General features: G+C 44.1%; 4 protein-coding genes across 9 annotated transcripts; 2 read left to right on the top strand and 2 right to left on the bottom strand.

Moving 5' to 3' along the window:
* Positions 1–398: 398 nt before the first annotated feature.
* On the top strand, positions 399–2,470 carry LOC6538348 (histone H2A.v). Its single transcript, XM_002098837.3, has 4 exons — positions 399–607; positions 920–997; positions 1,184–1,297; positions 1,879–2,470. The coding sequence occupies exons 1-4, from the start codon at positions 605–607 to the stop codon at positions 2,107–2,109; spliced, it is 426 nt and encodes a 141-aa protein (XP_002098873.1). The 5' UTR covers positions 399–604; the 3' UTR covers positions 2,110–2,470.
* A 1,881-nt stretch (positions 2,471–4,351) lies between these two features.
* LOC6538347 (SPARC) lies at positions 4,352–7,269 on the bottom strand. The gene is made up of 3 exons (XM_002098836.3): positions 7,142–7,269; positions 5,317–5,496; positions 4,352–5,260 (listed from the first exon to the last, which is right to left on the bottom strand). Exons 2-3 carry the CDS (start codon positions 5,476–5,478, stop codon positions 4,508–4,510), a joined length of 915 nt encoding a protein of 304 aa, XP_002098872.1. The 5' UTR covers positions 5,479–5,496; positions 7,142–7,269; the 3' UTR covers positions 4,352–4,507.
* Positions 7,270–7,330: 61 nt separating this feature from the next.
* On the bottom strand, positions 7,331–10,988 carry LOC6538346 (ribonucleoprotein RB97D). Of its 6 annotated transcripts, none has more exons than XR_005561838.2 (6): positions 10,822–10,988; positions 10,429–10,658; positions 10,113–10,357; positions 9,326–10,048; positions 9,116–9,261; positions 7,331–8,930 (listed from the first exon to the last, which is right to left on the bottom strand). XR_005561838.2 is itself a non-coding variant. In XM_015193303.3 (6 exons), the coding sequence occupies exons 1-5, from the start codon at positions 10,900–10,902 to the stop codon at positions 9,121–9,123; spliced, it is 1,431 nt and encodes a 476-aa protein (XP_015048789.1). In that variant the 5' UTR covers positions 10,903–10,987; the 3' UTR covers positions 7,331–8,930; positions 9,116–9,120. The 6 variants fall into 6 exon arrangements, 4 of the variants coding, with proteins under 4 accessions (XP_015048789.1, XP_015048791.1, XP_015048788.1 ...); XR_005561837.2 differs by having other exon boundaries at positions 7,331–8,066; positions 8,128–9,272; positions 10,822–10,987; XM_015193303.3 differs by having other exon boundaries at positions 9,116–9,272; positions 10,822–10,987.
* Positions 10,989–11,126: 138 nt separating this feature from the next.
* Positions 11,127–11,794, top strand: LOC6538345. The gene has a single exon (XM_002098834.4). The coding sequence runs from the start codon at positions 11,200–11,202 to the stop codon at positions 11,725–11,727; it is 528 nt and encodes a 175-aa protein (XP_002098870.1). The 5' UTR covers positions 11,127–11,199; the 3' UTR covers positions 11,728–11,794.
* Positions 11,795–11,804: the final 10 nt, after the last annotated feature.

Below are 11,804 nucleotides of genomic sequence, written 5' to 3'. Positions count from 1 at the left end.
GGAGTTTAGCAAAAATGTTACAATATTGTTGATGTTATCGTTTGTTGGGTTAGCAAGTGCGGTTATTGGGTTGATTGGTTGAAAAGGCAATTTTTCTATGAAGAGAAAGGGAAAGGATGACAGTTAACTAGGATGTGTTTAACGCGTAAATAATGATGATTGCAAAGAGGGGCATTTGCATGTAGTGGGCATTTCTAGGATTGGAGTGTCCTAGCCTGAGCCTGCTCATAAGGATTTGTGTTCTCGTGTTGGGTGATGTGGTTCTTTAGGATAATAATGATTCAGTTTCTACGATATCTTAGCACCGCGAATGGCGCCACTCTACCGTATGCGGTCAAAAGTGGAAGCTTCCATCTAGGGGTGAGCACATATCGATAAGCCAAACATCGATTAGTTTCGCTCCACCCCTGGCGTCCGCTGACGGCGTCTTTTTCCCGAAAAAATTTTAAGTAGTCGAGACCGAATTCCGCAGAAACAACTCATACGCTCCGGTTCCGCGTTCTAACAAAATAAGCATTCCCATCGCGGCAATTACAAACACAGAGTGCCCACAGCCATTCGCAAGCGCAGTTAGCAGGCAGCAGAAAAAATCGATTGAACAGAAATGGTAATTTTGCGGCGAAATTTTGAGCGGCAGCGCAGCTTGCTATTCGCACTGCGCGTGCCCCCCGCGAATTAAATATTGATGCGTATTCCGAATTGCGGGAGACGCACACAGTGCACTCGAAAGTGGACAACCACGTAGGCCGCAACAACAAGGAGCCTCGAAATCGGCGGGCATTTGTTATTGTGCTGCTGAAGGCGATCGGCCGTAACCTCACTTCGGTAGCGGTGCCACCATTTTGTGTTTTCTGCGACTTGTGCCATTCGCTTTATTATTTTGTACTATGAAATGCATTGTGCTGTGTTCTCTTCGCAGGCTGGCGGTAAAGCAGGCAAGGATTCAGGAAAGGCCAAGGCGAAGGCGGTATCGCGATCGGCGCGCGCGGGTCTTCAGGTGAGTTTTACAATCTGTACCTCGGTTTTTGGCGCCTTTTCGGTACCCACCTCGCCAGCGAGCATATTCCACCACACCACAACAGGGTGCCTGCTCTCGGCGGACGTGGGGGTGACAAAAACATAAACAACCCAACTGCCGGTCCAACCAAACTAAACAGGAATCCTCCCCTTCTGCCGCACACAGTTCCCCGTGGGTCGTATCCATCGCCATCTCAAGAGCCGCACTACGTCACACGGACGCGTCGGAGCCACTGCAGCCGTTTACTCCGCTGCCATATTGGAATACCTGACCGCTGAGGTGAGTGCGTCCGTCGACTTTTCCCGCCTCCCGTTTTTCTCAGCTATAGTTTCCTATTGACATTTTTCATGTACACAGCATGTACTAGAAATATTTACGAAATAGCACTCGCTTCTTTCTAAATTCCTGCAGTTGCATTCACACCACTTTTCTCATTGTGTACAGTAACTTCAATTTTCGCCCTCCAATTGAAAAGCGGTTTTCTTATTGACATTTTATGTGAATTGAGAATGATGCAAATTTACAATTTATTTATGAAATAGTCGAACCAACTGTTTAAATTATAAAAATTTTGTTACTTGATTTTATAAATATTTATACATTTTGGTAAAAAAAAATTTTACGACTTCCGGAAGTTACACTTTTCCCGCCATTTTTTAATATTTCTTAAAATTTGTTTGCATTAGAAAGAATTTTTTCTAGTTTTGTTTACTCTGCAATTTCTATGTTTGTTTTGGTAAAAAGTTAGTAGTGAGCAATAAATGTCAATAAATTGCTGTAGCTTGTGGCAAACATTATGTTCTACTCTATTCTAAATTAAACAATTAAACTAATTTCTTTGGTTTGCGCACCCATTTCAGGTTCTGGAGTTGGCAGGCAACGCATCAAAGGACTTGAAAGTGAAACGTATAACGCCGCGCCACTTACAGCTCGCCATTCGCGGAGACGAGGAGCTGGACAGCCTGATCAAGGCAACCATTGCCGGCGGCGGTGTCATTCCGCACATACACAAGTCGCTGATTGGCAAGAAGGAGGATACGGTGCAGGATCCGCAGCGGAAGGGCAACGTCATTCTGTCGCAGGCCTATTAAGCTTGTCGGCAATCCGGCATTCGGACGCCTTCGAAACATGCTACACTAATGTTTAATTCAGATTTCAGCAGAGACAAGCTAACAAACCGACGAGTTGTAATCATTTCTGTGCGCCCAGCACATATTTCTTATATACAACGTAATACATAATTATGTAATTCTAGCATCTCCCAACACTCACAAGCATACAACATACAAAACAAAAAAAAGAAAACACACACAAAACGTATTTACCCGCACGCATTCTTGGCGAGGTTGAGTATGAAACAAAAACAAAACTTAATTTAGAGCAAAGTAATTACACGAATAAATTTAATAAAAATTATAATAAAAACGCCAATCCTGTTATTTCCAAAACCCAGACGAGATGTTTACGCTTGTGTCGATGAATGTAAAGTATTGCAACTACAGTGGCGTGCAAGTATGAGTACATATTCGCAACTTTTGACTGTTCGCCTAAATAAAAAAGGTATTAGTTAAGCAAATGAACCCAAATTTTTACTGTTGATTCTTTGATTATTTATTTACAAATTCGTAAAAAAAAAATAACAATAATGTAATTCTTTTCGTTAGGAAAAAAATAAAATTTAAATTAACTCGCATGTACTCAATTATGCTCAATTTGAATTTTTCAACAAAAGCTTATCTTTTAGTACTTAGTCCAAAGACCCTTAATTCTGATGACGCTTTTTATTCGATTTGGAATACTTTCCACCAGATTTTGAACAATTTCCTTCGGAATAGCTTTCCATTCTTTCTGGATTCGTTGCCACAACTCGTGTTGGTTTGCTGCAACCGATTCGGATTGTCCCAATCGTCTTTTCACAATCGACCACAAATTTTCGATTGGATTGAGATCAGGACTCTGAGCTGGCCACTCCATTAACTTAAAATCTTGATTTCCGATCCATTCCTTCACGATTTTGGACGTGTGTTTCGGATTTCCATCTTGCTGGAATGTGATATGACTCTCATTATAAACGCATTTGTCAACAAAATCGCAAAGATGGGTCTGCAGAATATCTAAATAGTCCTCTTTTTTCATAGTTCCTTCTATTTTCTTTATTGGTCCAATGCTCCACCAGGTAAAACAGCTCCAGACCATGACATTTCCTCCTCCTTGTTTTACTGTTTCCTGTAGGTGCCGTCTTTGCAGCGACTCTCCAGGCTTTTTCCAACAATATTGTTTTCCGTCCGACTGGTATCGATTGAATTTTGATTCATCAGACCATATAACTTTTTTCCAGTCGTCCACTTGCCAATTTTTATGTGCCTTCGCAAATTTTAGCCGTGCTTTTATATTTTTATCGGACAAGGCCGGTTTCTTTTTTTTAATTCGGAAACGAATCCAATACGCTCAAGTGCTCGACACGCTGTCCACTGGCTGACAGGCTTGCCTATAGCTGCAGACGCATCCTTGGGTCTACAATTGTTATCCTTTTTAATATTTTGCATCATTAGCCGCGAACCTGCATCGGTCAACAATCGACGTGGACTTCTTCTTTGAATTTTGGGTACCGCGTTTCGCCTTTTTTGAACACGAATGGCTGCTGATTGGCTTATATTTAACTTCCCAGCTATTATACGCGTCGAAAATCCATTTTCAGTAAGGTTTATCACTGAATCTTCAACATTTATTGGCAATTTCTTCATATTATTTGTTTTAATAGTTAAGAGCCAAAAACACGTGGAGATTCGTACCTTTTTGGTTGAAAGCTTTTATATTTATACTTTTATATTAAACTTTCTTAAAAACAAACGGTAAATTCTAAAGTTAAACTTTCAGTTGAATGAGCTGTCCAACTTTTGTTGAAAAATTCAAATTGAGCATAATTGAGTACATGCGAGTTAATTTAAATTTTATTTTTTTCCTAACGAAAAGAATTACATTATTGTTATTTTTTTTTTACGAATTTGTAAATAAATAATCAAAGAATCAACAGTAAAAATTTGGGTTCATTTGCTTAACTAATACCTTTTTTATTTAGGCGAACAGTCAAAAGTTGCAAACATGTACTCATACTTGCACGCCACTGTAGATGGTAATTTATTCCAGCTGTAAAAAGTACAAGTTTTTTTTTTAATTATGAGCAGTACAGTAACGCGTAATCAGTTCAGTTTTAATCAATGCATTTAGCTCTCGAACCCACAATGTTTGTAAACCCAATAATAGTGTAAATGCCCAAAGAGAAAAATCACAACTGTAGCTTTTCACCCGAAAGATAATAATTAATAGACTGACTTTTCAAAATGCGTATTATTTCAAAGAAGTTATATATTTCATTAAACAGCGAGCATTTACACAAAAAACTTGCTAAAGTAGACATTTTTGGATTAAGGAAGCAAGCAGCAACTACCCATTGCAGCATTCTACAAATGTAAAAGATGGACCTTGGCCCTAACCCAGGAGATGGGGCTGAGCCCGCTGGACATCGTCGCAACGCTCCTTGAGGTCCTCGGGATCCAGCTCCAGGCAGGCGCCCCACTCCACCAGTGTGATGCGATGGTCCTTGTTGGAGTCGCAGGACTCGAGGAACGGTGCGATGCAGTGCTCGAGACTGACCAGTGGAGCACGGATGGGGAACAGCTCGTGGCGGGAGACGGAGCGATCGGTGTCGCCGTCCAAGTCGCACCACTTCCAAACGGCAGCGTTCGACCAGCGACGCGAGTTATTGGTCTCCGCCTCCAGCTCCATTTGCATGTAGTGCTCGGTCAGCTCATCGCGCTCGGCCAGGTCGCGCATCACGTTGAACAGCCAGTCGCGCATGCGCCTGGGGAAGTCCTTCAGGTCCTCGCCCTCGCAAGATCTGGGCTCGTGGCAGGCGCCATAGTAGTCGATGTGCATGTGGGCGTTATCCGGATTGGTGCAACCGGGCTCACCACTGTCGCACCAGCAGCGCTGCTGATACACGGAGCAGTCCGACGGCCAGGTCTCGTTGGTGTTGGTACAGACCAGGCGGCGGGTGTCCACCTCCTCGGGACACTCCGGGATGCACACGCACTTGGGCTTCTCGTTGTGCATCTGACAGATGCGACCGGCACCGCAGCTCATCGTCTCGCAAAGATCGACCTCAACGACGGGATTAAGTAGATTGTGCTGCACTTCGGCCAACTTGGTGGCAATCTCGTTCTCCCGCTCAATGTCCTTGATCTGTAAATGGCATTTAGTTAGCGTATATCGCTTGTAATTGATTAGAGGCCACATGCCTTGTTCTTCTCCTCCAGCAGGCGCAGGAACTCCTCCTCGTTCTCATCGATGTCGGACAGGTCGAGGTCCTCATCCAGCAGCTCATCGGCAATGTCCGTGGAGGCCTGGACGTGGCTCAGAGCCAGCAGGCCCAAGCCGAGCAGCAGCCACAGGGAACGCATCTTGGTTGGCGATCTCAACTACAAAGGTTTCGAGTAATGTTCCTTTAAAACACATTGTTCTTCACTAACCCAAAGTTCTCTCTATAAAAGGGCGTTCTTCTGGCTATTTTTTAAACATGTACCATATTTACTATATATTTGGCAACTATCAAGATTCGAACTATAAATAAAGTGATTGGGAAAACCCAAATTACGTCGAGATTAGCTGCGGCCGTGGCCCAACTTTCGTTTCAAGGAGGTTTTCGACTGTACCACGAACTGCGGCGTTACTGTACTCCACTCCGCTGGAGATCTTGTAACCACCACCCTTACGGGGTGGTTTTACAACCACAGCCCGAGCGGCGTCTTTTCCTCATTGAAAACAATTGAAGAAGCCGCAAAAATCTTGCGCGCCTCTGCTGCAGGGTTCAAAAGGTCAGCGCGAATGTGGCGCGCAGTTACAGATGGCAGCAATCTCCTTTTATGAGCAATTTATCTTTGAAAACAAAGGCAACTTATTGTTGGCAGAAGTTGGGAGTTTTCCAAAAAGACCTATAGTATTTAGCGAAATCAGGTGATGGATGAAATCCCAGAATTTTAAATGTTTGCCTTTCATTTCCTGTGCCCGATGCAAATAGTTTTCTCGCTTTTTGCAACCGCAAGTCGAAATATGTGGGAACATATGAGAATTTGGGGCATGTTGAACACATGTTGAACTGTTCCGTTCAAAGCTTTTGCCCAAATCGCTGATGAAATCATCTATATATGCAAGTGCTCCAGTTGATGTGAACATATACCTGATTAAAGCTGACCTTAATCCTATTGCTAAACGTACAGGCTCAAGTCAAACCGAATTTTCGTAATCATCTCAAGACGTCGCCCCAGTTCTATGCTCAATCTTAGTGCTATGTGCTATATGGCATATGTCATTTGGAATACAGAATATAGAATATGGCACATTAGTTGCCCAACGACACAGTTGGCTTATCGCCGCGGGCGACTTGGCCCCACCGCCGCTTATCAGGATCGCTCGCTTCCGTTTTGGGCAGCAAGATGTGAGATGTGCTTAATCGTCGCTTTTGTGGCGCAAAATATCAACTCAAATGCGCAGCTATGTATCTGGCAATTGAGAAATGTATACGCGATCTCCGGGGGAATGGGCAATGGGGTATGGGGGCTTCCAGGAATATCCGAGTGGGATGCTGCCGCAGTGCATTCCACATGCTGCACATACATATATGCAAACTGCAACTGTGTCTGTTTAATTATACCGACGAAACTAGCAACAATGACGTGATGCTGCCTCCAAAGATGCAATGTTTATGTCCAAGGGGCCAATGAATCGTGAGTGAAATTGGGCCTAACGCAGATATAATTTCTTTCAATTTGCGGAAGTGCAATTCCCAGTTGACCTTTCAAAACACACGCCTAACTCTGGGTTTCTAGTAAAGTGCCTAAGAACTCTACGTTCTGGCCAATTAAATGACCAGTTTCATCGAAAATTGAGTCCAATTGATCGACTATTTGCCAATGAGCAGGGAACATTGAACTTGAAGAACTCGAGCCAAAAGCTGAGCTAGCAGATATTTGAGGAACAAGCCGAGTATCTGTATTTGTCACACACTTGTTTTAAATCCGATTACGACACTCAGTCCGTCCTTTGTCTCACTGAACGAGTACTCACTGTGCGGCTAATGAAAAGCGTTTCCTTTCAAATGTCTAATCGCGTTGGCGGATGGCAAGCGACTGTTTGCCTGTGGAAAAGCTTCGGAATGATTACGGATCGCCAAAGTGGAGCATTGTCCATGTTTTGGGGTCGCCCGCAACGTGTTGGCTCCCAACATGTTCGCTTGGAATAAAAACACTGATTGCCTCGTTTTTTGGTAGCTCGTTTTATTGGTGTTACTTTCCAGAAAATAAATTAAAACAAGACCTCTGCTACTTACCTTACTCTATGGGAAACTTAAGCTCTGGTCCTTTGGAACAGGCCACTCCAGCGTTGCTCCGGGTTTTCATTTCGGAAAAGAAACATGGGGTTTGCTTAGAGAAGCGTAATAAATGTTGGTTGACATGCTACACATAAGACAGGAACTTAAGCGCACTTATAAGAACTCTAGTATATTCTAGATGAGATCCGTTTCCTAACTTACCTTACGAATTAACTTTGTTTGAAGCGTTTAATGGCTTAGTTTGCTTGGTTTATACGAATACGAGTACGAGTAGAGTATGTTTAAAATTAAGAGAGAAATTTGTTTGTATCTAGAATGACATTACGTTAACTAAATCTTTGGGTAAATAGTATATGCTATCGCTACAGAGAAGGAGACTTACATATCGGCAGCTAAAACAAATACATAGTGTTGTTTTTATTTCGTATTTATTTAAAATAAATATGGGCATGGGTTTTCATAGAGTTCATTTAAGTGATAAATTGTATCTCGATAATGTTGCAGCTTAGTAGCTTAAAATGAATCTTGCAAACTGTGGACTAGACCTCCCATATCTCAATACTGCATTATATTTCATGATCAATTCAATTCGAAGCCCTTGGCGTGCACTACAGCTTAAATGTAGGAGAGAGTCGAGAATAAATCGTAAATCTAGTTAATCTAAAAAGCATATACATTTTCTTAGCATTTTGTCTCATTTTTTTCTGGTATATATACATACGTTTTCGAGTTTGTCATGAAATACAAATTAAGAGATAGATAAATTAACATCGTGGGAGGCTAGATTAGAAACCTTCAACGTCATTACAGTATATAAGTGTCCGATTTGCTTCTTGTAAAAATTGACATTTGTTTTGATATCATCTCTCTTGTGTACAATAATAGTTAAGGCCACGCCCGCCAGCCCTGCGTTTGATTTGATTTGTGATCCGACTTTGCTTCGTTTCGAATTTTATATTCTTATAGTTTTGGTTGTTTTTGTGTTTTCTTGTTGGACGTATCTTCTTATTTGAATGGTTAAGGTAATACATAGGTATCTACGATTAAACTACTTGTTTTTTTGGGCCAATAAGCTCAGGCTACAGCTCCGTGATCTATGTCTAATTAATTGATTATGACTGGCAATTGTTCCTCCACCTTTGCACGATCCATCACTTCGTTTTACAGATAGAGAGATAGTTGGATTCATATAGAGAGCTTTGTGTAATTTTATATCGTATTTGGGCATGTTCTACGATTTAGAGTTCCAAAATTATGTCTAAAGTAAGTCGATTGGGAGAAGAGCTCGCTTCCCACAATACGTTGTATAAAATATTTATATATAGTCTTGCATAGCTTAGGTCAATCGTAGATTTATCAATGGTATAGCTTAAGTGTAGAGTAAAATCGTAGTTAGTTGTCCTATGATAGAGAGACAATGCGTTAAGTTTCCTGTTTAGTAACTCTAAGCGAGTGTGGCCTAGCTTATGAACGAGCTTATTAAAGAGTGTCTTGATTCTTGAGCTTTAGCCGCCCAAAGAGCATCTAAATCAAAGAGAATTTTACACATTAGTAATTATAAATAAACACGTACTTCAGACGTAGTGCATCAATGGCGGAAATTGGTATATGGATGGCAAGACGTATTTGGGGTAACTCTTATGCATAGGCCACATTTAAAACAAACAACAAATGGCGGGTACGGTTACTATATGTCGCCATCTACTCACCCGATCTAGCGGCGATACTTGCTATTGGCACTACCTCCCGTGGCCACAGACCCATTGGATACGCCCACCGCCTTGGCGCCAGTTGACGGAGGAACGTTTCCATTAGGCGGCGGTGGTCCAGCGTTGTAAGCCGGGTATGCTTGCTGCTGAGGAGTGTCTATAAATGTAGCTGTTCGTAATCAAAGGCCATTTATAGTGCAATCCACTTACGGTAGTTGTTAGGCGGCGCTGCCGAGTAAGGATTCATGCGGTTTGCATTCATGGTATTGTGTTTTGATGGTCCGCCTCCGTAGCTCTGCTGATAGCCAGTGCCGAAATTTGGCTGTGGTGGCTGCTGTTGTTGCGGCGGCTGCTGCTGGTGCGCTGGAGGTGCGGCACCCGGCACTGGTGGCGGCATGTTCCAGTTGCCTGGAGCCGGCGGCGGTGGTCCATTATGACCCATGGGTGGTGGCACTGCCCCAGCCGGCGGCACCTGTTGCACTGGTGGCGGACAACCCCACTGGTTGGGGTGCCACTGCTGGGCACCCGGTGGTGGAGGTGGTGGTGCATTCCAACCATTTTGTGGCGGCGGATAAGGACCCCAGCCATTCATCTGCGGTGGTGGTGGATGCTGGTAGTAGGACTGCATAGGTGGCGGTGGTGGTCCCCAGTAGTTGTAGTTTGGGGGTGGAGCGCTTATTGGCGGTGGTGGCTGCTGGTGGTAGGGAGGCATTGCCTGTGGTGGCGGCACTGGCGGACGGAAGCCAGGTGCCTGCATGTTGCCATTGTGTGGTTGTTGTGGCGGACCCGGTTGTTGCTGATGCTGTTGCTGATTTAGCGGCGGCTTGACGCCGTTGGCCAACGCACCTGGCTGCTGTTTGTCCTTCTTCTCCAGGTTATATATAGATTTCTTAACGTCCACGTGCACGTACTTTATCGAATGTTGCTTTTTAACTAAACAAGTGAAAGGTAAACATTCAATATCCTACCGGTGTGGCAGTTTGGTTAATATACTTACGGATGGCCTTATCCACTGCATCGTAGTCGTCAAACTCGACGAAGGCGAAGCCCCGACGCTTTCCAGTGGTCTTGTCAGTTAGCAATTTAACGGAGACCACACGCCCGAATTGCAGGAAGTATTCTCGCAGGCAATCCTCATCGTGGTTGTCCTTGAGACCGCCCACAAACAGTTTCTTCACGGATATATTGGTCTCGCGCGATTCGCGTTCAGGACGGGGCAGTGCCCGCTTGGCTTCCACAGTTCTGGAAGCGACAGGCTTATTGGTATAGATCTATTCTTGAAACGGAATTACCCCCCACAAAGCAATACTCACTTGCCGTCAATGATGTGCGGACGGTTCTCCTGGGCCTTGTCCACCATAAGGGACTTTGTGTAGGTGATGAAACCGAAGCCGCGAGACCTCTTGGTGGCAGCATCGCGCATCACCACAACATCGACCACCTTGCCCCACTGGCCGTAGAACACCTTCAAGTTGTCCTCTGTGGTGTACGGGGCCAGCCCGCCGATGAAGAGCTTACGCAAGTGCTCCAGCTCGCATATGTCCTGCCGGTGGTGAGGTGGAAAGTGGGTTAGGTTGGGTGCCCATCAGTGGGTGGTGTGTGTGTGTGTGTACAAGGGAACCAATTTAGGTGCGTCACTCGCCAACTCACATACATGCACAGAAATGTACGTGTATGTTGCGGTTGGTTTTACGGCCAGTACTTACATCATCCTCGCGTTCCGAGATCACAACCAAATCGGAGGACTCCTCCGATAGGACCTCTTCCTTCACCAGCATTTTAGACATTTATTCAGGTCGAAATTCAACCGAAATTAACAAACGAAAAACCAAGTTGCACGTTGTAGGTCGAAGCGAAAATGAAAATTGTGATGACTGCAAAGGCAACGATGAATTGATAGGTTATCGATAGTCTACTATGTGGGGTATTCGCACTTGAAAATGATTGGACAATTTATGAAACTTTTATGGTAAAAAATACATATGAAGATGAATTGGGAATGCGTTAGCTGTCATCCACATCAAAAGCAAAAACTGCCAATCAGCATCCTCACGCATTTGATTGAATATTTAATTTAAGTTCAGATGTCGGAGTCGCCGCCCCATGAGGAGCACCGATTGTGCGGCCTGGGGAATCACACGCTGAGGTCCCCGTACCGCATAGTCAGGAATCCGCATCTGCTGAAGTTCGGTCGGTTGATAAACTCGGAGCTACGGTCGCAGCCACTGTGCCTCACGTGCTACACACAACTGATCCGGCTCTACAGGCTGAAGAACAACAATGCCAAGAGACATCTGGAAAATAGACAGGCAGCTAGGGCTCTTCTCTCGAGGAGTAGCAGTCGGACAACCCATGGCTCCGCGGCTAGTGTGTCCTCGGAGGACCATGCACCAACCACTAGCGCTGCGGCGGCGGCAGCTCAAAGAGTGGCATCCAGTTCATCCGATGGTACACTTTTCTCCGATGATGACGATCCCAGCTCCAATCTTAGTTTGAATGCAGTTAATGGCACGCGCTTACCGAATGTCCAACCGATTCCCAAAAGGCGCCAATTTGTACATTTGAATAAGGAAGCAATGGACATTTATTTGGCTGGAACTACTGGAGGATAAAACTTTCATATTTTCATATTCATTTTTGAATTTGATTGGAAATAAAACTGTTAAGTATTGGCAGTTACATTAACGCG

Source organism: Drosophila yakuba, chromosome 3R (genome assembly GCF_016746365.2).
Source record: "Drosophila yakuba strain Tai18E2 chromosome 3R, Prin_Dyak_Tai18E2_2.1, whole genome shotgun sequence".
Taxonomy (NCBI): domain Eukaryota; kingdom Metazoa; phylum Arthropoda; class Insecta; order Diptera; family Drosophilidae; genus Drosophila; species Drosophila yakuba.
Note: the sequence above shows the minus strand (reverse complement) of the source record. Positions and strands in the feature narration are given on the sequence as shown.